This window comes from Lutra lutra, chromosome 2 (genome assembly GCF_902655055.1).
Source record: "Lutra lutra chromosome 2, mLutLut1.2, whole genome shotgun sequence".
Classification (NCBI taxonomy): Eukaryota; Metazoa; Chordata; class Mammalia; order Carnivora; family Mustelidae; genus Lutra; species Lutra lutra.
Genome location: NC_062279.1, coordinates 112140293 through 112162577, shown reverse-complemented (window position 1 = coordinate 112162577; position 22285 = coordinate 112140293). Strand labels below are relative to the sequence as shown.

At 36.0% G+C, this 22285-nt stretch overlaps 1 protein-coding gene across 5 annotated transcripts; it reads right to left on the bottom strand.

Moving 5' to 3' along the window:
* Positions 1 to 2142: 2142 nt before the first annotated feature.
* Positions 2143 to 22106, bottom strand: LARP7 (La ribonucleoprotein 7, transcriptional regulator). Of its 5 annotated transcripts, XM_047718248.1 has the most exons (14): positions 21970 to 22098; positions 20556 to 20675; positions 15328 to 15528; positions 14891 to 14991; positions 14718 to 14801; positions 14416 to 14580; positions 14216 to 14309; positions 13797 to 14144; positions 13567 to 13711; positions 11788 to 11936; positions 10836 to 10954; positions 7611 to 7770; positions 7294 to 7385; positions 2143 to 2746 (listed from the first exon to the last, which is right to left on the bottom strand). In XM_047718248.1, exons 3-14 carry the CDS (start codon positions 15524 to 15526, stop codon positions 2666 to 2668), a joined length of 1737 nt encoding a protein of 578 aa, XP_047574204.1. In that variant the 5' UTR covers positions 15527 to 15528; positions 20556 to 20675; positions 21970 to 22098; the 3' UTR covers positions 2143 to 2665. The 5 variants fall into 5 exon arrangements, with proteins under 5 accessions (XP_047574204.1, XP_047574203.1, XP_047574205.1 ...); XM_047718247.1 differs by lacking the exon at positions 20556 to 20675 and having other exon boundaries at positions 21970 to 22106; XM_047718249.1 differs by lacking the exon at positions 20556 to 20675 and having other exon boundaries at positions 21966 to 22101.
* Between the last annotated feature and the right edge of the window lie 179 nt (positions 22107 to 22285).

Here is a 22285-nt window from a genome sequence, read left to right as displayed (position 1 = left end):
ATAACTTTTGGAGTACCTGGGTGGCTCGATTGGTTAAGTGTCTGCCTTCAGCTGGCATAGTGATCCCAGAGTTCTGGGATCAAGTCCCACATCAGGTAACTTTTTTTTTTTTTTTTTAATTTTAAGTAGGCTCCATGCCCAATGTGGGACTTGAACTTATGACTATGAAATTAAGAGTCATATGCTCTATGAACTGAGCCAGCCAGGTGTCCTTAAGAGATATCTGCCCCAGCAATTCCTATTCCAGAAATCTATCCTGCGGATACACTCACACACATTAACAAAGGAGAACATGATATTCACTGCAGCATTGCTCTTAGTAGTAAAAAACGGGAGACAACTATAAATTCACAGAAATCATGGCTATGTAAACTAGTCTATCACTACCATAAGATACAAAACATTGGCTGGAATGAATAAAATAAGGAATAAAGGAAGGAAGGCAGGAGGGCCGCGAAGAGAGGAGGTATAGTAGTTAAATGTGTGGTCTTTAGAGTAAGAGAAACTGAGCTTAAATCTCAGACTAGCTAGGTATTACAACCTTTGATAAGTGCTTTAGGTTCAACAACTAGTAACAACAGACAATGGCCAACAAGCTAGCGGTATTGATTTAATGCAAGGTGATTAAATAAAATTAAGTTTTGCAGTTAAAAAGCAAATCCTACTGAAATGCACAAAGACAGGGACCTAAGCAGGCACTTAAAAAAAAGGAATGTGAGTAGAATCATCATCAAGTATAGAAAGAAAAGCATTCCTCATGCAAGGAAATCATAACATCCGCCCTTGGGGAACACCTGAAACATACATTCAGTTCAACTCAACTAAACAGTATCTATTAAGCAATTAATATGTGCTATGTGTTAGATAAAAAGGAAATTCACTTACCCAAAAGACCAAAGGTTCACAAAAACCTTGGAAGGTCATTCAAAATTGTGACTTCCCTTTCAAGAACTATCCCAGGTCATCTGGCGCTACTTGTCACATCATTTACATTGTATCATAATTACGTTGGCTTGTCTGTCTTCCCCAACGCTGTATACTCCTCAAGGGCAGAGCACCTTACCTTTTCATTTTATCTCTAAAGTCTACAGTGTCAGTGTCTAATATGTACTAGGGGCTACATAAATATTCCTTTAATTAAATGAATTAAAGAATAAACAAAGATAAACAAACAAATGGGAGTGTCTCCTCCTTCCCCTTTTCTGTTTGTCCTAAGGAGTTACCTAACAAAGTATGTAACTTTACTTATTTTTGTTTACTGTCTCTATCTACTGTTGGATTATAAGGCCCATGCATGAAAATTTATCTGATTTGCTTCACTAGTATCTCCCAAGTGCTAAAACTGGCCAAAGATAGTTGCTGAATGAGCACTTATATTGTTTTAAAAACTGCCATGGGGAAAATTTCTGAAATTTTGATAACCTTTCCAAAGTCATCTAAAGAGAGTCCTCACTGCTATCAACTGAATCCTTGAAACAGACATCTAACTTCTAATTATTCTGAAACATCTGAAGCATATTTGGTCATAATCCTCATAATAAACTTTAGCAACTATTTACAGATCTTTCTTTTCCTCCATTAGACTGTGTCTGTTAGATTTCTTTTATGAAGAAAAAAAGGAGTCAGTGGCAACTTGCTAGAATTTTTACTCGTGAGGCGAACGTGATAACCACTACACTAGGGAAACGAAACTAGCTAGAATTTTTACTCGTGATAAGCTATTGTCACCCCTACTTTTGAGGCAGCCAATCTCCTCAAATCCTTGGCCCATAGAAGTAGTTTCCTGACTTCTGGTCTTCCACAATGCATAGAAAGGGCACCAAAATTAAGCCTACTTCTGGACAAAGCTGATGGAACTACAAATGGTTTATAGCCCAAGGAAATACACACCTTGGCTGTCTAGAGTATGTTTTTGATATTCTGATAAGGGATTAAGATGCCAGTCATGAAAGACCCTGTAGGTTCAGTTCTAAGAAGGCCTTAAATATGCTAGGTCTGAGATTTTTCTGAATAAAATGATAGAGAGTTCCGTTACGCCTAAGGTGATTCTTAGAAGATTTCTTCCTCGCCGTGTTCACAGTATCTGGTATTTTGGTTAGAGAAAATCAAATGTTTAACTTCATTTATGAGAAACAAACTCAATACTTTTAAAGTTTAACATTTTAATTGGAAACAGTTGATATGGCCCATTCAGTGGAAGCTCAGATAAGGAAAGTACAATAAACAGAATGAAATATCACACAGAAGTCTGTATAAATCAACATGAAAAAATACTTGAAAAGGAAAAAGCAAATTACAAAATAAGAAGTACAGTGTGTACACTGTCAAATATTTTTTTTCTAAACTATGTAGTAATATTTTTGCAAATATTATTGTTTTTGTAATATAAAAACAAAATTAATACTAATGTTAAAAACATATTTACTGAATCACTTTGAGGTTGATTTGTATAAATAATTTCAGCAAATAAAATGTTTAATGAAAAACTGTGGTATACAATGTACTTGTCCAAAGAAAAAGTCTTACAAGTTAAAGAACAAAGGTGTTTCTTCTAATTAACATAGGATTCAGAAAAACACTATTTATTACTACCAAAATAAAATGGATTTACTACGAAAAGTTCAAGTATCCAATGAAATCTTAAGAGTTGACTCAAAACTGTTTCTCAGTCATATTCAGAAAACCTTATATGTTTACTTGCTTGTTGAGTCTTTGCAAGTCTAATCTTTTCAGCTTTGGTGATTAACTGTGGAGAAAGAAATTAGAAATTATAAGGTATTGGATACACAAAACAAAAAGATAATTATGAGTAAAAGATTTCACAACTATCAGTTTGAATAAAATTGTTTTAAAAGAGGGAAAGTAGACAAATGAGATAAATTAAGCTTAGCCCAAATCAATCACAGAGAGAAATGTTTAGGATTGTGGTTTATTAAGTATAATAGATTCTATTTTTATTTTTTTATTTTTTATTTTTTATTTTTTTAAAGATTTTTATTTATTTATTTGACAGAGAGAGATCACAAGAGACGGAGAGGCAGGCAGAGAGAGAGAGAGAGAGAGAGGGAAGCAGGCTCCCTGCTGAGCAGAGAGCCCGATGCGGGACTCGATCCCAGGACCCTGAGATCATGACCTGAGCCGAAGGCAGCGGCTTTAACCCACTGAGCCACCCAGGCACCCCAAGTATAATAGATTTTAAATCTTAGAATTACTAAAACATTCCCACTTTCCTTCCATATCACTGAGAATTAAAGCCTCTGCCTTCAGCTCAGGTCATGATCCCAGGGTTCTGGGATCGAGCCCCGCATCGGGCTCTCTGCTCGGCATGGAGCCTGCTTCCTCCTCTCTCTGCCTGCCTCTCTGCCAACTTGTGATCTGGGTCTGTCAAATAAATAAATAAAATCTTAAAAACAAACAAAAAAAAACCCCCAAACAAAACAAACAAACAAAATAACCCAGCCACTCCATGCTGGCAAATTTTAAGCTTTTAGGCCTGGAGGAAAAGGCAGCTCAGAGAAGCCTGTCTAAAGTTTGGTCAGAAAGAGTGTCTTTGGAGCACCTGGCTGGCTCAGTGGGTTAAAGCCTCTGCCTTCAGCTCAGGTCATGATCCCAGGGTCCTGGGATAGAGCTCCACATCTGGCTCTCTGCTCAGCAGGGAGCCTGCTCCCCACCCCCCTGCACTGCCCCCCCTACCCCGCCTGCCTCTCTGCCTGTGATCTCTGTTTGTCAAATAAATAAAAATCTTAAAAAAAGTACTTATTATTATACCCTTACATAAATACTTTAATATTTTATTTTCATTAAAAAAATTTTTTTTTTAATATTTTACTTATTTATTTGACAGACAGAGATCACCAGTAGGCAGACAGAGGGGAGGCTTCCCGCTGAGCAGAGAGAAGGATGCGGGGCTGGATCCCAGGACCCTGAGATCATGACCTGAGCTGAAGGCAGAGGCTTTAACCCACTGAGCCACCCAGGTGCCCCTCATTTTTAAAATTTTTAAAGGTTTTATTATTTATTTATTTATTTGAGAGAGAGAGAGAGAGAGAGCGAGCGCACATGAGACAGAACAAGAGAGAGGGGAGGTTCAGAGGGAGAAGCAGACTCCCTGCTGGGCAGGGAGCCCATGCGGGACTTGATCAGGGACTCCAGGATCATGACCTGAGCTAAAGGCAATCCCTTAACCAATTGAGTCACCGAGGCACCCAAAAAAAGATTTTATTTTTAAGCAATTTCTCCAATCTTAAAATAAAAATATAGATTCTAGTTAAGTACTCACTAGAGTTTCATTCAAGTGTTTGGTGACTGTGGTCACTGATAGGAAGTCACTTTAATTTATTGAATTTTTTAGCTGATTAAACTAAGAGCCTATTCATCTGAGAAGTGAGTCAAAATGTAAGTTATTTATAACTCTGTTCACAGATTTAGTGAATTCTGTCTTTACCTGCTGAATATCTGACCACTGAGAATTTGTATAGAAAAGACCTTGGTGATAAAAACATTTCAAATATGCTTTACAAGATAAAGACAAATGAGAAAAGATTCACTCTGTCTCTGGTAGCTGTTATCTAATTTTACTAATGTGCTCAGAGTGATAGGAAAGACTACAAAGGCTTGGTTTAGAGAATGAGTGAGACCCTATCTGGCACATATTTCCGTCATCTTAGTGATCTTTTGTGAGAACCCACATTTGATTTTTACATGAAAAATACCATATGTAAAAACTAACTTCTTCCTTCACCTACTCCTGTTTTTGTCTTTTAATTTTGTATAAACTGATTGGGGCTTAGGAAACTTTCCCCAGTCTCCCCTGCATCATAGGCTGAAAATTAAGAAGCAGAATTTGTTACCATTGCTTTTCTTTAATTCAATTTTGGACCAAGTAATGCAACATTACTGTGGAAATGTAAAGCTGTCATATGAGAAAAGTACTAATGTCATACTTTTGGCTGCTAAATTTTTTAAAAAATATTTAACTTCCTTTAATAAGGTGCTTACTCGCAGTATTCTTCCTTCTCTTCAAGGCTTCCGCAGTTTCTGCTGCCTGTGCCTGGAAAGCTGTGCCTTTGAAGTCTCCTGCTTGATTGTTCCACTTTCCTAAGGTTTGTGTTAATGTCACTTTCAGAGAACTTCCCAGACAACCTCACCTGATGGAAAGCTATCTCATGATAACCATTTAATCTGATTATTCTACACAGCACCTGTCATCACCTGACCTAAACTGGTCATATGTAAAGTTCACGAAACCAGGGCATTTTGCTACTGTTGGCTCTATCTCCAGTTCCTAGAACAGTGGGCAACAAAAATGAGCAACCAAAAAATATTAATTAAATGAATTATCAAAAAAGTCAATTGACATACTAATTGTTTTCTCTGAAAGTCCTGTACAATACTCACTTTGTGTAGTACCTTATTTTCAAGTTGTGATAGAAGCCAACTAGCTACTTTCATAGTTTCAACTAGGATCCTGTACTATTTATGAAACAAATCATGCTAAGAAAAAGTTTGGTGGTACAACAGATAAATGAGATCAGAAAACAACTTTCCAACAGAGTAACAGAGCTACACATTATGTTCCAACCCAATTTATAAAACTCCCTGGTCAGTGTTTATTTCCTCGCCTTGAATTTAGTTTATGGAGGTCAGGCTTCTCAAGGAAACAAAATGACTAATTATTACTTTTAAAAACATATACAACTTAAATGAAACTTCACACCAATTAGAAGGATAACTATTATTTAACAAACTGATTTCATTTTAGTGAGCTCTGGATCAATGATTTTAACATTTAAATAATCTCAAGCAGGCTTTGAAATTAACACCTCATAGACCTGAAAGAGTCTCAGGGACTGGGTGTGGGGGGGTGGGAGAGAGACAAGGCCTTCCCACCTCTCAGCAAATTCAGTCTGTATTCATGTAAACAGAATTAACAAAGACCATTAGGATACCTCCTCCCTAATAATCTTATCTTCCAGTGAATCCTAGGCATGCAAGGCTGATGAAAAAGCACTAGATTTTTATTTAATAAAACAAAGAGAATTAGAATCCTAAATCAACAAACCTAAAATACAGGAAGTATGATGTTAAGTGCTAATGATTCATAGAAGAATGCATAACTTTTCATATTTTTATCTCATAATAGGCATTTTAAAATTTTGGTAATAGTTATTAGTTTTTATGTGTCCTAATTTGTCCTAAGTACTTACAGATGTACTAATCTTTACACATATAATAATTTCTTTTATTTATTGGTTTTAAAAAAGATTTTATTGATTTATTTGTCAGATAGAGAGAGAGTCAGATAGAGAGCATGCATGCACAAGCAGGCAGAGGCAGAGAGAGAATCAGGCTCCCCACTGAGCAAGGAGCCTTATGTGGGACTTGATCCCAGGACCCTGGGATCATGACCTGAGCTAAAGGCAGCAGCTTAACGGACTGAGCCACCCAGACATCCCCTAATAATTTGTTTTAAAAGAATAAACCTGATAGCTCACAAGCAACAGTAGTATGATAAATTACTGTTATTTAAAACAAAATTACCGAGAGTTTTGCTTCAAATTATTTAATGTATTTAAGTTTGCTTCACTTCTTGAGTATTTTAGAGAAAAATGAATAAAGCTTATCATTGCTATAGCAAACCCTATGCATAAAGTTTCCCAATATTATTTGTGGAGGATCATAACTTTAAAAACTACACTCCCGCGCCTCCTGGGCGTCTCACTGGGTTAAAGCCTCTGCCTTCAGCTCAGGTCATGATTCCAGGGTCCTGGGATGGAGCCCCACATCAGGATCTCTGCTCGGCAGGGAGCCTGCTTCCCCCTCCCTCTCTCTGCCTGAGTCTCTGCCTACCTGTGATTTCTGTCAAATATATAAATAAAATCTTTAAAAAAAAAAACACCAAAAAAACCCCCAAAACCCTACACTCTCAAATACATTGTGTTTTACCATCAAGACAATCTTTAAATAATAATTTACAACTAAACTACAACACAGCAGCTAGAAATATTGTTTAAATTAAATTGCCACCACTGTTACAATAAAGAAAGGAAAACAAGAAGACTCTAAATTATGTACCCTTATGGGTAAAATAACTTAAATTTCATGTATTTCAAAGTCCAGAAAAACAAGTATTCTCTCACAATCTAAAATGCTGTAAATATCATATAAATCATTATTGTGTCTAGCAAAACCAAAGTTATTTTAAGGCTACACTTTCAGAGAACATTCAACTGAATGTTGAACTTAGGCTACCGAAAAATGACAATGACAACAAAAACCAAAAAAATGAATTACCTTTTCAGTGCCTCTTTTCTTTTCACGAGGCTGATTAAGTTTTGCCTGTCTATCTACCAAAATCTTCTGCCAATACCTCTGCTCATGGTCACCTTAAAAACAAACAAAAACAATCATCACTGATATATATGAAGAAACATATTCAAGGCATTAATCACATTTCGGTAAAAAAACTGTAGTTGTCTGATTATATTTAATACCACTTTATGCAAATTAGAGTATGAAAATTAAACCAATTTTCCTAGGAAACTAAGAAAATATAATACAATCACCCTTCAATAAGAATTACTTAAAAAGAAGGTTCTATGAGTTTTTACCAGAAAGGATCTCGAGGTTCCAGCAGTGTTTCTTTTTAATTTCTGTATATGCGTTTATTACAGCTTGAGCATCCTGAGGAGTTTTAAATCTAGCATGGCACTCTGTATCCCCTTCTAGCAAATCAACATAAACAACTTCTGAGATTGCTGCCAATGTATCCTGCATTAGAATTTAGAAAGACTTTAAATAAATAATAAAAATGTTTCACAATAACCCTAAAATTATTCCCATGGTTGTGCCAGAATGTAGTATATAAGTCAGCCATATACAATTTAAAATGAGTAACTATCCTACATTAAACATTTCTTCTAAAATATATACAAATATTTTCTTTTAATGATTTTTTATTTTTAACTAATCTCTACTCGCATGGGGCTTGAACTCAAATCCCTAAGATCAACAGTCGTACACTCCACTGACTGAGCCAGCCAGGCACCGGTAAAACACACATAGATACTCTTAAAAAGTGATTTGAACAAAATTGGGAACTCTAATCATAACTTTCTTTTAACTAAGCACAATCCTAAAATATTACTAGAATGGAAACACTGCATAAGGACAACATATTTGTAGAGAAGAGTATCAGGTAATTTCTGCCAATCCCCAAACAAAAAGAGGTTCCAAGTCTTGGTGTAGTTACAATAATGAATAGAATCAAAAAACAAAAAATCCACAATGGATTGGTGGACAAGGTGTTTACATTCATCTGTACAAAATCACTCATGACCTAAAATGTATGAAATAAACATTCAACTTTTTTGAATTCACGAAAAAAAACTTTCCTGGGAACCCACAAAAATCCTAGGTTCTGGAGCAGATCTATGGTAATATAGCTCAAAAGCTCATACTTTCTGATAAAATACCCACCAGGTCTCCTCTGAACTAGTAGTCAGGCAGCAAGGAATAGTTCTATCTATAATGCCTGCTGTGAGGGCAAATTAACAAGATTCCTGCATTTCTAATCATTTTTTCCCCCAGCATGTTCTGAGGTGTAAACAATGCAATTATGCAGGAATGTTACATAAGTCTTCATTCATCAACTTCCATTCAGAAAGCTAAAGAAATTACTGGAGGTTCCCAGCTTAAAAAGAAGTGTTTTACCCATCTGGCTTCCTTTCCTTTTGACACAAATTTCAAGCCACAAGGAATTTAGATTATTTTCATATATTCGCTTTTAAAGTCTGAATTACAGAAAAACCAGAGCAGTATGTGAAAATATTATTTGATCATAAAATTAGAAAAGTTTATTAGTTAATAATAAAGAATAAGCAGTAAAAACCTAAAAAAAGCCAGGGACTAAGTCTTAACTCATCCCTACTATTAGCATACTGCCCAACAAAATAGGCACATAATAAATGATTGCTAATTTAATGAAAAAATAAGATAACTGGAGAGAAAAATACTTGCCAATTCTTCCAATTTCCCTATATACTTTAGTACTCAATTTAAACAGAACACAAGACAAATAACTGGTATCAAGTTGATGAAATCTGAATGTGTTAAGTGGTAATAATAAGTTCTGTAACTGATTTATCAGATAGATTACTATAATTACTATACTTCAATTACTATAATTCAAAAGGTATTTAGGATATATACATTATAACTTTGGCTAATCTCTGGACTAAAAACCCTTCTTTAAAAGACAAATTAGCCTGGTAATCACAAGGGCAAGTCAAACAGCAGTAACCACCATGTAACTCAGTTTTTGTTCCAGGAAAATATCAGCAACTGCTAACCTGTTTTTATGATTTTGATGATAATAAATGAAGAATGTTTGATATACTTACTATTTAGATAATAGAAAGGTCTTCGATGAATATAAAGTCTATTACAATTATTCCAAATAGCAAACTTTGCCTAATTTTACTTTTAAATTTTTTCAACTTGACTAGCCACAGCATCATTTACATCCTCAATTTTTAACCCTTCTGACCTGAAATTCTATATTGCTACCATACTCTGAATTCAAGTTGGTAATACCAACTTGGGATTTGCCAAATCCCTCATCAATATGGTAAACAGAAACTAAATTTATGTGTTAGTGATAAGGATGTTACAGGATAGAAACAGGATTCCAGATAAAAGAGTGTTCACAAGATAATTACAGTGAGCAACCTCATTTATGCAAGTTAAAAACTCTGACTGGTAAGAATCTATGTAAAATGTAAACATACTACAGGATGATGCATGTCAGTGTAACAATTTCAAATATATCTGCTATGCCAAAGGATATTTTACACAGAATTTGTCAATAAGAAAAAAATATTGTGTTGGTACAGAAAGGTTTTCAAAAATAAAATACAGAAATAAAAAAAGACTGCAGAGCAGTAGATATAATAATTTGTAAATTACATAAAACTTTGCATATGTATGCAAAATTTTTGTAGCTTTTCAATATATTTTCACTCTCCTGTAACTGTTTCACATTTTAAAACAGCACAGACTGAAAATAATAACAACATTAAAAAAAATAAAATTAACAAACATTCTTTCTCCAGAAAAATCCTGCATTTCTCCCAGGAAAAAATTTCAATTTCCAAGAAGACTAATAGACAAAAAGAGTTTATGTTACGTTAAAAATAAGCATGTTAACTCTTTTATATGAAAATAGTTCTGACTTTTTTTAGATCACAAAATTGTTCAGAACCTACTGAAAGCTAAGAGCTCTAATGAAAATAAATTACAAACTCTTTAGTTTGCTGCAAAAATCAAATAATAGCAGATGATTAGAAGTTCAAAATAATTTCAGATGAACTGTAATGTTGAACAAATCTTTAAAAGGTTTGGCAGGAAGTATTTTCTAAAACCCTTTTTCTCTGAAAACAGACAATGTCCCCTAAAGAAATAATATTATGACAGCATCTTACTATTTTTATTCTTTTAAGTTATAATGTCCACAGTAAGGATTGCTCATTCAACTACACAATAGTCAACCATTAAGGGCATCAAGAAAAATAAGCACAAAGTGCAGTTCCATAGAAAGATGTTTCAACTGTACTCATTGCAAATCTAATCCACTGAAGAGTTTCAATTTCAGACTTCAGATTTTGCCTCAACTCAAACACAAGAGTTACTGTGGAATCAAATCCTACAAGTATTATTTTGCATAGGAATAAATTCTATTTTGATTTGCTTTGTTTTCTATAATGCAAAACATTTTCACACGGGTAAATTTTAAAGAGGAAAGAACAGCAACTACCCTTGACACACAAAAGCATTACCCTGACTTGTTTCCTGCCAGGTAGAGGCTCAGTGCTAATGATCTTCACAATCACGCCACTCACAAACTGTGGTCCTGCTGCATTAACCTTTTCCTGAGGACAACCCTCTTCACTGTTTGCTGTTGATTTGAAAAGGAAAGACCAGAAATAAGTCTCTTACACTTAACTGAATACTTAGTATGCCCACCTGAAAACAACGATTTCTTAGGCTGATTTAAATAATTTAAATTTACCTAATTTAAATTTAACTGTGAAGTAATTAGGGTAATTGCCATACTGCTTATTGCAGATTACCATGAAATAAAATACCAAAACTTTTATCACTCTAATTGCAAAGTATTTTAGAGAAACACTTGTAAAACCTTAAACAAACAAACAAAAAACCCGCCCCCTTTCCCTTACCTGAATAAAGTACTTTACTTAATAAAGAAATAAAAAGAGAACATGTAAAATAATCTATAAACATTAGGATTAAAATGTGAAAATTTGTATTTTCAACTTACCAGAATTCAAAATATACCTTAATATATTAGGATAAAATTGCAGATGAGAAATTACAATTTTTGTTGCTACAAACTAGCTCCATTCATAAACTAGGTACACATTACTAAATCTGATTAAGAATGCAAATTTAAATCATTAAGAAAGGTTTTTAGTCATCTCTACACCCAATGTAGGTCTCAAACACATGACCCTGAGATCAAGAGTGGCATGCTCTTGTGGGCCAGCCAGGGGCCCCGAAAAAACAGATTTTATAACAACCACTTCAAATATTCTTATGAAAAGCTTAAACAGCACATTTGGACACGACAAATCAGTAATTGTTTTTAATAATTACCATTGTATATTTAAGTTTTAAAAAATTAAGATTTAGCCTATAATAAATCAGAATTAGTATGTTAGTATATAAATACAATATAATGCTACAAAAACTATCATAGCGCTGGTTTACTTTTTTCATTTTTTATCTCAGATGTAGTAGGTACTCCGTTTGTTTCCATTTTTGACTCCAACTTTATCTGGGATATCGTTTTTTTTAAGGAAGCCATGCTGGCCTTTTGCAGTGCTAAATACTCTTTTTTCAAATCCATCCATTCGCTCCTGTAATGAAAAGAATGGACTTCTGAAGTAGTGAACAGACATGAGCAAGTAAAAATACCTAAATATATATTCACAGTGTCTTTTAACCACTCCTAACTTTTCCTTCTTTAAACATACATTCAAATTACTTCTTGAGTTCCAAGTGATCTAGGAAATATGAAAAGGGGAGTTTCCCCTGATCCAACATTCAGATTAAATGTTTTAAATTTGGCGATTTTAATTCTTGAATATGCTTTAAGTGTTTTTATGAAAATAAAAGCTTTGAATTAATTAAATAGCAACAATTTGTCATCTCTGAGGGAATAATGGCTGATTATAATTTAAAGATTATTTGTTAAATTGGTTCTTATGTGAGAGATAACATTCCTTAGTATTTACTTGAATCAAAAGGAATTTCTAAGAAGAAAAAAACACCCCATGGAAGCATTTTATTTATTTACATACATTTAACATGTAGATGTTTCTTCAAACAGCTAGAGCTCCTCCAGATAGAAACACAATGCCTCTCCAGGCTCCACAGGAGCACTCATTGTTACTCTAATCTATGCCATCAAACAAGTAGATAGGGGATTTTTTTTTTTTTAAAGAGGAGGATATCTCGTGGTAATGGTCTTAGCAGTTATTATTGACATCTGTATACTTCAAAAAAAAAAAAAAAAGTATCCAGACCCACCCAGGATCATACATTCCCTGAGAGCTGATACATTAGAATAACAAAAACCTCTTGTAATGATTCTCTGAGATAAAAAGGCAAAAGGAATTCAGCAGTTAAGAATAGTATAAATACAAGTGCCTGAAGTCCTTGCCTTTTAACCTTCAAGAGGATAGGTACGGTCGGAGTACAAGCCTGGAAAATTACGAAAAACTTTTTTCTCAAAAGGTATAGTATTTTTACATTTTTTTTTTTTTACCTTAGCTTTTATTCCTTCATTGAATTGGACTCCCTTTAACTTTAACATGGAAATACTTTCTTTTGTTTTTAAAATAGTAAGTGCTTCCATGTTTTAGTAGAAGTGAACCCAAATTATTCCTCCGAGTGTAAAAACGGCAAGTTGGTTACTTTATAGAGCCCAAGGGGATTCCCCTCTGCTTTAACATGGGGGTACCTGCTGTGTAAAACAAAAAGTAAGTGCTTCCATGTTTCAGTGGAGGTGTCTCTAAATGGACACAATTTTATTTTAAAACTTACTTTACAGGTTCAGGATTCAATTTTTTTCAAGACTGGGCTCCCCACCACTTAAACGTGGATGTACTTGCTTTGAGACTCAAAAAGTAAGTGCTTCCATGTTTTAGTGATGGTAAGTCTTACTTTTGCATTTTTAGAAGTATTTAGGGGAAACCTCATGGACTTGACTATATCTGTGGGTATATTTAAACTGTTTAAGCCTGTTAAGGAACACCCTCTACTTTAACATGGAGGCACTTGCTGTGACATGGTAAAAATAAGTGCTTCCATGTTTTAGTGTGGTGGTTCCTTTTTAATCCTCAATTAAGTTGAATCTAATCTGCAGATCTTGGCTACGTGCCATGACTGTTGCTAATATGCAACTCTGTTCAATATAAATTGGAATTGCACTTTAGCAATGGTGATGGAGAGGGTCAATTTTCAACAGAAATGTAATCTCCTTACTTTGAAAGGACTCTTAATGGTATAACCTCTTCTCCCATTTTGTGCCTCTCTTTATGTTTCTTCTTATGCTTCCTTTTTGCTTTTAAAAGGGATCCATCTTTTACATCTCCAGTATCCTTTTCCTCTTCAGTAGAGACTTCCATGTCTTAAAATACCAAAAAAAAACAGACATAAGTTGTAAGTTTAAGAAAACAACTTTTCTGTCATTTACACCTTATGGTTTCTGGTACCTTTGTTCTCTTTGGAAATTTCTGTATCTTTTTTAATGTTGTCTTTCTGATTTGTTTTCTTTACTTTTGGCTTGGGAGTTGGGTATTCTGTTTCAGAGATACTTCTCTTCCTCTTCCCTGTTCTGACTACAGGTAAGCCGGAAACTTCCTGTCTTTCCCGTTTTTTCTTTTTTTTTGAGGGCGGCTTTTGAGGTTCAGTTGTTTCTACTTCTGATCCCTCAGACGTTGTCCTAGATCTTTTCGTTTTACTGTCGCTCTCCTTAGTTGTGTCCGTATTTGACTCTTTGGTCTGCATATTGTCTTCCTTCTTCATTCGGCCTTTCTTCTTCTTCTTCTTTTTCTTTTCTTCTGTAATAATAAAATCATTACTTTTCATTTTTCTACAAGTACATTTACTTAAATATTTTAAATTTAATTACCTGATACACTAAGCCCAGGAATTGGCTTGTTTTTTACTGTCTTAGGAAATACACCCGGTTTTCTTGGTGCTTCTTCTGGTGGGTTGTTAAGAAACTGAAAAATCAATACATTAAAACCATTTTAATTTTGGTACTATTAGAAAACTATTTAAAACAACTGCTAATTTTTTTTGCCTTTCTTTTTTAGGTTCTGGACCTACCTCAATAGCTTTTGCTGCTTGTTCTTTTGTTTCAAATTCCACAAAGGCAAATCCCTTTGGATCTCCAGTAGATTTGTAATGTGGTATGCTTATATAAACAACATTGCCACATTTCCCAAATACTCTTTCAATCCAACTGTGATTAACATTTTTGGGAAGTAATTCCTGTAGTAAATTAGGAGCAATATTAAATACAAATACTGTCTTGAGGTAAATAAATTTTTTTACTCATAATTTAAAAATGTTTTTGTTTGTCATTTGTGATCGCTAGCTTTGAGCTTTTTTTAAAATGGCTTACTTACCACATACACAGTCCGTTCATCCTCATCCTTTGGTCGTTCACCCAGTGGCTTTTTTCTCCTTATTCTGGTGCCTTCTAAGTCCAACTTTGAAAGGAGGTTAATAATAAACTAATTTATTGATAAAGTAAGTAACAATTTTTAACTTACCTCTACAACAGATGAACTATTCTTACCTCTACAACAGATGAACTTTTTAGTGCTCTGGCTATTAACTTTCCATCTGTCGTCAATTTTTTCATTTTGTTGAAAGACACGAGGAGTGATATGTCAACATCTAACAAAAGTTAACAATGTAAATATAAATAAAAGCTAAACTGCGGGTCAAATGCATTTATATAATTAAAACTGCCTCTCTGTGTATAATGCTTTTTGGATTTGGACTCAAAATGCCTTGTTTGAATTAAACTTTTTGACCTAGCAGTGTCAGGCGCTATACACCTGGGCTTGCCAGGAGCTCCACAAAAATTTAGAAGAAATTACTGTTTACCGGTAAACTGACTTTATTTTCACGTGGAAATATAAAATATAAAATGATGGGACTATGTCAGTACCACACTGTATTACAATATCATTTTAGGTAACTGTATACAGTGAAGGCAAGTAAACTTACAACCATCTCTGGACTTTTCTATTTGCTCTCGAAGAAATCTATCCTTGTGAAGATTTGCATCTCCAAACCAGAAGTCCACTTGCTTAGCAATATCTGCAAGCACTTGCTTAACTCGTGACCGTTTCTTTTTTTCTACTTCTTTTTTCTTTTCAGTACTTTCTTCCATTGATTTCTCTTGATTTCCACTTTCGGTTTCCATTCCTGTTAATTGAAAGAAGAAAAGGCAAATATTTTAAGTCCCAAGTGATAATTCATATTAGCATTTAATTTGAGGTCTCAACAAAGTTGGCTGACTGAGGACAAAGTCTGGGGTAACACTTCCAATTACCTGTGGAAATTTTCATGGCCTTGTGTTTTCTAAATTTTTTGATCTTTAGTCTCTTACCTATTTGCTTTTCATTGGCCTTTGTTTTTACTTTTGAAATAATTTTTAACCTCGTACATCATAAATCATAGCTTTATTGTTTAATGCACTTTATACTGCAGGACCAGATTATCTTCACTGGGTATAAAATCTACTCCTTTCTCACCAAATTAGTTTTTTTTAAGTCAGTAAGTCAAAGTATAAGATTAAGAGATCAGACATTCTCCATCTCTGCAAACTAAAAAAGGTGTTGTATTTTAAAATACACAATCTCCAGGGTCCCCGGTGGCTCTAAGCGCACGAGCAGGGGGGAGGGGCAGAGGGAGAAGATGGCTCTCCATTTAGCAGGAAGCCTGATGTATCAAGACCTGAGTAGAAGACAGATGCTTAAAGGAGCCCCCAAGTCCCAAAGTTTTATTTTCAAGTAAACTGTACTCAAAGTGCGCCTTGTATTTACAACAACCCCAAGATCAAGTCCCACACTCTACTGAGGCAGCCAGGTGCTCCTTAATTTAATTTCTGTTTACTAGAAGCAGAATGCAACTGGTAAGCTACAGGGTTGGCTTTTTCTTCCCTTTCTAATGTTTTATTTCCTGGACCGCAATTCCCAAGCCCTTCCTTCCTTGAGTCACTTTGCACGCCTCTTTGTTCCCTCAGCTCCTGCCATACTGGTCTCTGCCTTTTTCTAAAATTTGGCTCGCCTATCTTCAACTGAGGGCTTCTGGATTTGCTGTTTTCACTTTCGCCTAAATAACATGGCTCACTCCTTCACTTGCTGACATCTTATTCAGGTGTGTCACCTCAATGAAGTCTCCTACCATAGCCATATTTAAAACTGCAAATTTTCAGACAAATTTGCCTTATTTTTTTCCCATTGCACTTACCTTTTAACATTATTATACAATTTTATTCTTTTTCCTTCCTAGAATTTAGTATTAATGAAATCAGGTTTCTGTTTTGTTTACTGATGCATTCCCATTCCCTGGCACAGAAGTCACTCAAAAATTTATTGAATAATTGTGTCATCTTCATTGCATTGCTAGAGGTACATACACAAAAATAAGCAAATGAGTAAGGCTTAACATAGGGCGTGGGATGGTGCAGGCCTGTCTACGAAAAACACCTAAACATGGTTTTCCTATACCGTATTTCCCAGGCTCCCATGATATGGTATTCTTGGACACAGGAGGGTTAAGATGTACAGGGATTGTTTTTTCCGACTCTTTTGTTGCACCCAGGTGGGAGCCACTCTTAGTTGGTATGCAGGCCTTGGGCCTATGCCACAAGAATGACACTGGAGATAGGTGGGAAACAGGGGCTAAGGCTTTTACATATCAAGGTGACCTAAAACACTTGGGCCCTTATCACACATGCTGTTATAGGTAAAGGGGGAAAAAGTAGATGTAGATTAATTGCGAAGTTTGGGTAAGTGCTGGGTCTGGGACTCCAGATGAGATGAAGATACCGTCCCTATTATCTCTTCTGTCTTGTATCCTCCTTCTTCTGCCTGTTTTTTTTTTTTCTTTTTAAAGATTTTATTTATTTGTCATATTCATCAGAGAGAGAGAGTGCGCGCACATACATGCAGGGAGAACGGGCAGGCAGAAGTAGAAGCAGCCTCTCAGCTGAGCAAGGAGCCTGATGTGGAACTTGATTCCAGGACTCTGGGATCATGACCAGAGCAGAAGGCTGTCCCTGCACCCACTGAACCACCCAGGGGTCCCTGCCTTGTATCTTTCTTTAACATTCAATATACATAATATCAAAGCCTATTTGTATCTGTTACCCTGTCAGTCAGAATCAGTTACTCCAGCAGCAACCCTGCAGAGATTAACAGAAATAGAAAATGTTTCAAAGCGACATCCAGTTAAGAGAGTACAAAGCCATTAATGCATTTTACTTCAAATTTTCAACTAAACATGCATTGTCACCAAAATCAACCAAGGAGTATTTTGGCACTTTTAAAACAGGCTGCAGTAGATTAAACCAAGTGCCATTTTTGAAAATATGCAAATAAAGACGTATTTATTGAGATGCATATAAAATGGAGCTACTCGTCTGAATTAATCACTCAAAAAAACAATTAGGTGTCATTTAGTGCTGAATAACCACATTCCTCACCCCATAATCTCCCTTTAACCCATCCTGTCAGGCTTCCCTTTCTAACATTCTAGGGAAACTGAAAACAGTGATCTCCACTGACTACTGGACCTCTCAGCAGCAACTGCAGTTAAACTCTCTCCTTGAAAACATTTTCATTTGGCTTCCAGGAGAGTTCCTCTCCTTCTCAATTTCCTTTTCTGGACCATTCTACTTTGCTCTACCCTAATAAGCTCCCCACAATTGCATTCAGTCCTGGGCTCCCTTCTTATCACCACAAATATCTTTTCTGAGAGTCTCCGGCTTTAAGCTCCTCAGCTACATGCTGATGTTTCATGAATCTGTATTTCCCAGTGCTGACTTCTCCCATTAGCTAGAAGTGGAATTCCATTCCAATACTCAATTGTCCATTTGACATCTCCACTTATTTACCTTAAATATTTCTTTTATAAGAAAATGACAAAATTGAACTCTCAAATTTTAACAAACCTATTTTTGCCTTGTTGTCCCCATCTTAGAACACACCAATCACAATATTGCTGAGCCAAAAATTCTGAAATCCTTTTCCTCATATGCCACAACAAATCCAGGAGCACTTTTGTTAGCTCTACCTTTATAAAATATATTCTGAATAAGAATATTTTTTATTTCTTTTATTACAACCTCTTGGTCCACACTATTATTGTGTCTTGCCTGAACTACTGCAAGAACAGTGTAACTTGTGCTTGTGTCTACTCTTCTTCCATTATCATCAATTCTCCAGATAGTAGTCAGAATAATCATTAAATATGTAAATCAGGGCATGTCAATCTCTGGGACAAAATCCTTCAAAGGTTTCTTATCATACTCAAAATCCAAGTCCTTACTCTGGCCTATTCGGCACTATTCGATCTGGCCTTACAATTCTTCCCAACAGGCTCACTCTAACTATGATATACCATTCCTTAAACATGCTAAGGCCATTCCCATTTGAAGGCCTTCGCTCTCGCTGTTCTCTTTACCCTCTCGACTACATCTGTAGGGATTACTTCTCTGTTCATTCAGGTCTCTATAAATGTCATTTTCTCAAAGAGGCCTTTCTTTCACTCAATCTAAAACATTTCTGCCCTGACAATTTTAACTCTACCCATTCCTATCACCACTTTGTATCCTTGTATCCTACCTGTAATTACAATTTTACTGTCTAACACACTAGAATGCAAAAACCATGAAGGGAAGTACTTTAGCTTGATCACAACCAAAACATTTGTTAAATAATGTATTTAAAAGGATCTCATACTGCAAAGTGTTATGCATTTCAAGTTTTTTTTTTTGAGATTTTATATTTTAATTTGAGAGAGAGAAAGAGTGCACAATTAGGGGGGAGGGGCAGAGAGAGAAGCAGACTCCCTGCTGAGCCCTTGGCCCCACATGGGGCTTGTTCCCAGATGGAGGTTCACGACCTGAGCAGAAGGCTGACCATCTGAGCCACCTAGACACCCTAGCATTTCAAGTTCTTTCGAAAGACGTAGATTTATAAATAAAATAAAATGGAAGCTACAAGTTATCAATACAGCAAGATCCAGTGCTAACTTTTCCTTTTGCAAAAACTCCAAATCGTAAAGGACAGAATACCAGCTTTCCAATTCCTTTCCTTGTTAGAACCACCATCTAAGGAAATAGAGGCTGGAACTGCAAAAGTGCAGAAAGTAAAAATTTTCCTCAAATCAGATTTTTTCATCATTCTCATCTCAGAGACTTTCCTTCATACCCTCACCTAAGGATTATTTTTGTGACTTGGAAAATTAAGTTCTAAAACTCCTGCCTAGTGTACCTAACAAGTTTGCAATTGGTGATTTTAAGAAATATATTCTGTAGCTAATCAAATATACCTTCATACATATACAAGAGGAAGATACTGATTAACACAAAGCAACAAGATATGGCACAATTTAACTTTCCAATGCAAAGGCTGTGGGGGGTGGGGGGGGTCAGGAAGTTACTTTTGTTAGTCAAGATCCTCTAAGTCTACTTTCTCACACTCTTGACAAAATGTAACATTATTACCATTTTATCATTTATCAATCTGTCACTAAGTCCTACCAATTCAACTTCTGGAATGGCTTTTATCTCCTTCCAATATTTTCCACGACTGTCACTATAATATGGGAATAGTTTATAAACACTTCTAGAGGTCGTTTATCCTTCTCATAAGCTGTGTAACTTGTCTAAAACACAGATCTAATTTTATGATTTTAATGTTAAAACTTCAAGATTAAAAATTCCTCAGCGCCTATTTATAACATAATCTGTAAGTCTAAAAAACAGAATAAGGACATCTAACTGGCTTTTAAGCAGGGGCCTTATTTTTTATTTATTTATTTTCTAAAGATCTTATTTATTTATTTGACAGCTCACAAGTGGAAGAGCAGCAGGGGGTGGGGAGAAGCAGGCTCCCGGGCTCTCCGCTGAGCAGAGAGCCCAAAGCCAGCCCTATCCTAGGACCTGAGCTGAAGGCACAGAGTCAACCCACTGAGCCACCCAGGCGTCCCTAAACAGAGGCTTTAAAGAAACAATAAAAGTACTGTGTAAAAATGCCAGTTACTTTACATGTATTGTTTTAAATCCTCACAATTACAATTAGGTTTGTCTTCCAACTTTTTTTTTTTTTTTTTTTTTACAGAGACTTAAAGATTAAGTGAACTGGACAAAACTAGCTGGGTTAAAAACAAGCTCAGGTAAGCAAACAAACTCTGGTAAGTTTGACTCCCTCATATTTGCCTACCTTTTAGTAGAACCTTTTACAGCCTGTCATGATGCATTCTATGTTCTGACTCAGATATTCTTAACCTAAAGTCCATGGAATTTTGGGTGAGTTTCAAACATTCCTGTGAATTCTGTAAAACTATTAAAAGATAATTTTAAACAAAGGCATTTAAATATAAATTGATTTAAAATGAATACATGTCAGATATTTTATTTAAGTAATCAGGGAACTAGTTTAAGTGTTGCAAACTGGTTTGGGGATGGGGTGCTTAGCTTGCTCAGTCAGTAGAACATGAGACTCAGTCCCAGGGCGGTGAGTTCAAGACCCAAAATGGGTGTGAGGCCTAGTTAAAATAAATAATTAATAATTAAAAAAAAATTCCATTAAAAAACTATCAACAACACTGGAAGAAATTCGTTAATAGGTGCAAAACTGGTTAGAGCAATAACTGCAAAATTAATTAATTAATTAATTAATTAATTGCAAGACTACTTTCCATTATAATCATTTCCCACAATTTACACAAATGTAAAGTAACTCAAAGACAATGAAAGAGATAACCTGGAAGAGTGAGCTATACAAGATATCCAGTATTTCCTTTTTTGGCCGTTTCAAGGTGTTTCACAATTTCCCAACGAAATTACATGTAAAATGTCTTGACATGTGTATGCACTTTCCTGGGAAGCTCATCTACAGCCTTCATCATTTTTAGAGGAAATGATGTGTCAAAAACGTTAAGTCATTGTTCTAGTCATGGCTGACCATTCAACGGTACCAGAACACCCTTGCCTGTGTGCCTTTGCTTTTTTGAATTAGTCTTGTCTTTCTTGCCTTAAAAACCCCTATTCAATTTTCAAGGCCCACGTGAAATAGCATCTTACATGGAGCTTTCCATGTCTCCCCTAACTTGTCTCCTTATCCATTTTCGCTCAGGCACGTTTTTGGGGGCGCTCAGTACCCTCCACTTGACACTTAAAATTTGTTAGCTCCCTTCCGTACCTGGATTTTCGATTCTCTGATGACAAAAACTAGAATCCTGAAAAAGACAATGACTAACTGTAAAACAAGTCCTCACATTCGCTATCTTTTGGCCGCCAAGGCTCAGATCAACGAAGGCAATTTCACCCTGGCCTGTGGCCGACCTGGGCACCCATCCTTTCCCAAAGGGGCCGCCAAAAGCCGGGCGGGCCCCCAATCTCCCATCGCCGGACAATACGCGCCCCCAACCTCTGAAAACTGGAATTACAAGGGCTGCCAAAGGACTTCTGCGCGTGCGCAAAAAGAACTAGGCTAAGCAAATTGAGGGTTTGTGGGAGGGGACGAAGTAAAAAGGGACGAAAGATGACAGAATGAACTGGGTTAAAAAGGGCTCAGAGGAACTGAAACCTCAGTCAACCTTTGGGACACTATCTACGGTCTACTTGAAACTTACTCGGTTCAATTCCCAAAATACGGGGCCGGTGATTCCGTCCTTCACCTTTGTCGCCTCCAGATCCTTATAGTCCTGATTTCCGCGTCATAGGGTGAGCGACACCGTTCTCCGGTACGCCTTGGAAAAGACGAGCGCGGAGACTGTGCGTCCGTCGTTGACGTCACAGGCGTGAGCTGGCGCAGAGGGCGGTGCGTCGGATTACCCGACTGGCCAAAGAGGCTGGCAGACAATGAAAAGTTTGATTGGCGGTTTGAAAACGCCAGTTCTGGTGGGCGGGCTGAGAGGTGGGTCCTGATCTGGTGTAGTCCCGGTTTAA